Source organism: Phaenicophaeus curvirostris, chromosome 1 (assembly GCF_032191515.1).
Source record: "Phaenicophaeus curvirostris isolate KB17595 chromosome 1, BPBGC_Pcur_1.0, whole genome shotgun sequence".
NCBI lineage: Eukaryota > Metazoa > Chordata > Aves > Cuculiformes > Cuculidae > Phaenicophaeus > Phaenicophaeus curvirostris.
The window spans coordinates 38,802,039-38,805,928 of NC_091392.1; the positions used below are offsets into that span (position 1 = coordinate 38,802,039).

Consider the following 3,890-nt stretch of genomic DNA (forward strand, 5'->3'; position numbering starts at 1 on the left):
TTGGAAGCTTACATAAAACCTCTTTTTTTTCCCCCATCATCTCAGGTTTCAGTGCAATATGCCTGTATGAATCTGGTCAGGGAAGGGGCTGGAGTCTGCAAAGAGCAGAAAATGGCCACATGTAAGGCAGGCCAGGACCACATCAGAGAACAAAAGGAATTTTTGTCTTTTGTCAAGTTCCACTAATGAGATCACAGAGAGATATTAGAGGAATTCTATTTTCCCCACGGGTAAAACAGGAATACTACTTTGGTTACTTGGTGACAGCATTACAGTTAAGTGGGTCTAAGTAACACAACGGTTGTAATTTACGTTCACGGAGCGCACCCGCTGACGTCTGGGTTCTGCTTTGCAGAACGCCTCTCCAAACCACATCCTACAGGTAGTGACTCTTAGCTCCATCAGTGCCTCTAAGATAGCCTCAGACCGGCAGCACTGGCAAAGCAACAGCTTTTCATTGAGAAATGCTGATAAATAAGAGACATTCAGTAAACCTCAATGTTTCAGAGTAGACATTTGAAAACATGGTTATTGCGTTCCTACCAAGACTTCTGGATAGCTGGTAAAAAAAGAGAAACTTGCTTTTTATGACAAAGACTGGGAAAGAACACTCACATTTTGCAGCATGCTGTCTTAACTCTAATAATGCCATTTAAGTCCATGGACCTTTATTGCTGCCAGAATGCTTTTGTTTGTGTGGATATTGGCTACAAAGTCGATACAGATTTGTCCTTACAATAAGGATTGTACAGCCACACATCAAGCTTTGTGACCCAAAGCAGCAGAATATTTCCTAGACACACTAGGGTATAACAGATCTACACATCTCACCTGCACTGAAATCCTCACAACTATTTCCAATTTGTTTATAGATAGGTTTAAAGACTATGTGTGGTTAAATAGTAACCACATACATATTGTAAACTATACAAACTGCCATGCTTTCCTGTGTTTCAGAAGTGAAGATAACTGGTTCACAGGTTTCAAAACAGAGAAGACAGCTAAGAATGAGCTTCCTGTAAATACAGAAGATGACTTACAGGACTGAAATAAGGCTACAAAGTGTTACATCTACATCTTCTTAATTAACCAACTTGGAGCTGAAGAAATCATTACCAAATCGTCAGTGGTCCAGAGTAGGCAGATGAGGATACTTTTTTTTAAAGTAGTTTGTTGCTCATTCCACAGTCCGTATTACCATTGTTAAGGAGAGAAGGGCTATTCCTACAGGTGTTCCAATCTACTCAGCACCTTAGAATGACAAAAGAAAGTCACAAACACAGGATAAAACATTCTTGACCTTCTATTACACACTCTCCTGCACTGCAGTATGACTGCCTGACAGCAGAGCACTGACACTGATGCTGAACTGAGCTGATACAGGAATGAACCATCTCATTTCTTTTGGAAAGAACAGCTTTGCAGATCTGATTCATTGTGGCAATCACTTAAACTCAGATATTTCCTTTGACAGTAATGGCATTTACTGACACAGGTAACACTTCAGAGTTGTTTTAGGGGATCTTTTCAGTTGGTTTGATGTTTTAAATACTCACTTTTCACTAATATTTTCAGCTTTAAATTGAAATAACTGCCTGTTCCTCCAGCATGAGTTTTTCAGACAACAACCAAAGATTAGAGTCCATTTCAAGCATTAACGTTCCCCAGATTATAACACAACAGGACAAAAAGTAAACACCTTATTACAAAGTTATGGAAAACAAAAAGAAAACCAAAAAGTTTATTTCCAGATATACAAAACACCTATTCTCTCATTTCTCCATCTTCTTCCTCTTCTTCCACACCTCTGATGTACAAAACATTATTGCACCTGTAAATAGAAACAAAGAGTTCCCTTAACTGTAAATGTTTTCATTTTCCAGTTGCTATCTATCCACTACCTGAAGCATCTTCCTGCCTGGCAGCGGCCAAATTCCACAGAACAAATTGCTGCTATTAGCGCTCTACAGCTTTCTGCAAAGTTCATGACAGCTGCAAAACTACTGAGTTTATAAACACAGTAACTACTTGACAATGCTGTACAAGAAATTTTTACTCAAGTCATCATCTTTTATGGCCAAATATGCAAAACATTAATCTACTCTACTAATGCCAAGAGATTGATAACTATGCAATAATTTGAAAAACCAAGGGATTTAGTTGCTTCAAAAAGCATCATTAATACTTTGAATCACAGAATCATTAAGGTTGGTAAAGACCTCTAAGATCCAACCATTAGCCCAACACCATTGTGCCTGCTAAACCACGACTCAAAATGCCATGCCTACACGTTTCCTAAACCCCTGCAGGGATGGAGACTCCACCACTTCCCTGGGCAGTCTCTTCCAGTACTTCACAACTCTTTCAGTGAAGAATTTTTTTTATAATACCCAATCTGAACCTCCCCGATGCAGCTCGAGATCATTTACTCTCATCCTCTCGCCTGTTACTTGGGAGGAGACTAGCACCCGCCTCATTATTTCTTTACAAGTGCTTCAAAACTCATTCTTCCTCCCCTCAGAAAGCATCTCAGCCTTCCCATAAAACTTACATCAACACTTAGTACCTTAGTTAGACAAGAAATGGAGCACCTACCAACACAAGTTTCAATGCAAACAGTAAGAATATCTAGGGGTACCCCACCTCCACCACAAATATGCGGATTACCTTATCAAAACTTCACCCAGGTGTCCAGACAATGCGCCATCTATGTACTCCTCTGTGTTTGCAAGCTTGAGAAAAAAAACAATCACAGTCAGAATAGTTACACCAGCAAAGGCTTCACAGAGGCCACAGCAATTCTGCCCCACAGCCTGGCAGGGAATGACCCCAGTGGACCCCGCTCCCAACAGGCTAAGGCTTTAGAAGTGCCCCCCGCTCTCTCTGTTTTCCCTCCCTAGGACTGAAATCCATCACCAGCAGCCCAGATGGCTGCTGCCTCCCCACCCCTCTCACCTGCATGTTCATGTAGCCGTCGACGGAGACGAGGTAGCCCTTGTATTCCATCCCCCACTTCAGCTTCACCATCACCGGTTTCCCTGTCAGCCCGTTCAGGAACGGCTTGGGGTTGAGGGGCAGGCTCTGACAGGGGAAGAGACGCTGCTCAGCGGCACCGTCCGGCCCTCCTGCCCTCCCTCCCACTCCCCCAGGAGCACTAGCCACCATGTCCCTGGCTTCCCCCTCCTCCCTCCCGACCCCAGTTACCTCGGGACCGTTAACAGCCATGTCCCACTCTTCCCTCCCTCCCGCTCCCCTAGGAATGTTAAGCACCATGTCCCACTCTTCCCTCCATCTCCCCCCGAGCTCCCTTAGGACCATTAAAGGCCATGCCCCACTCTTCCCTGCCAGCTTCCCCGGGACCACTAAAGGCCCTGTCCCACCCTTCCCCCCCCCACCGGCTCCCTCAAGACCACTAAGGGCCCCGTCCCACTCCTCGCTCCCCCCAGCTCTCCCAGGACCCCTGATGCTCCGCCCCCTCCCCGCCGCTCACCATGGCGGGACGGGGCAGCGGCCCGGGACACGCAGGCCCAGCCGGATCCCTCCGTGCGCGCCGCGCGCTGCGAGAGAATGGGGGGCGGCCGCGCCGCTTCCGCTTCCGGGGGCGCCGCTCCGCTCACCTCCGACCCCTGGCCGCGCCGCGCGATCGATAGGCTGAGGCCGCCCCGCGCGCGAAGCGAAAAGCGGGGCTGCTCATTGGCTGGCGGAGGAGGAGTCCTCTCTCATTGGCTAGACTGGCTGCCCTGCCCTCCCGTGCCAGCCAATCGCTGACTGCCCCGAGCGAGCGGGGCTGCTCATTGGCTGGCGGCGGCGCGGGCCGTCCTCATTGGCCGGGCTGCCCCCCCGCCCCGTGCCGACCAATGGTGCGCCGCGGCCGGGGGCCGCGCTGCTGC

General features: G+C 47.8%; 1 protein-coding gene across 1 annotated transcript; it reads right to left on the reverse strand.

The window, feature by feature from the left end:
* Positions 1 to 1,711: 1,711 nt before the first annotated feature.
* On the reverse strand, positions 1,712 to 3,623 carry SNRPF (small nuclear ribonucleoprotein polypeptide F). The gene is made up of 4 exons (XM_069849767.1): positions 3,491 to 3,623; positions 2,956 to 3,081; positions 2,668 to 2,732; positions 1,712 to 1,831 (listed from the first exon to the last, which is right to left on the reverse strand). The coding sequence occupies exons 1-4, from the start codon at positions 3,491 to 3,493 to the stop codon at positions 1,765 to 1,767; spliced, it is 261 nt and encodes an 86-aa protein (XP_069705868.1). The 5' UTR covers positions 3,494 to 3,623; the 3' UTR covers positions 1,712 to 1,764.
* Positions 3,624 to 3,890: the final 267 nt, after the last annotated feature.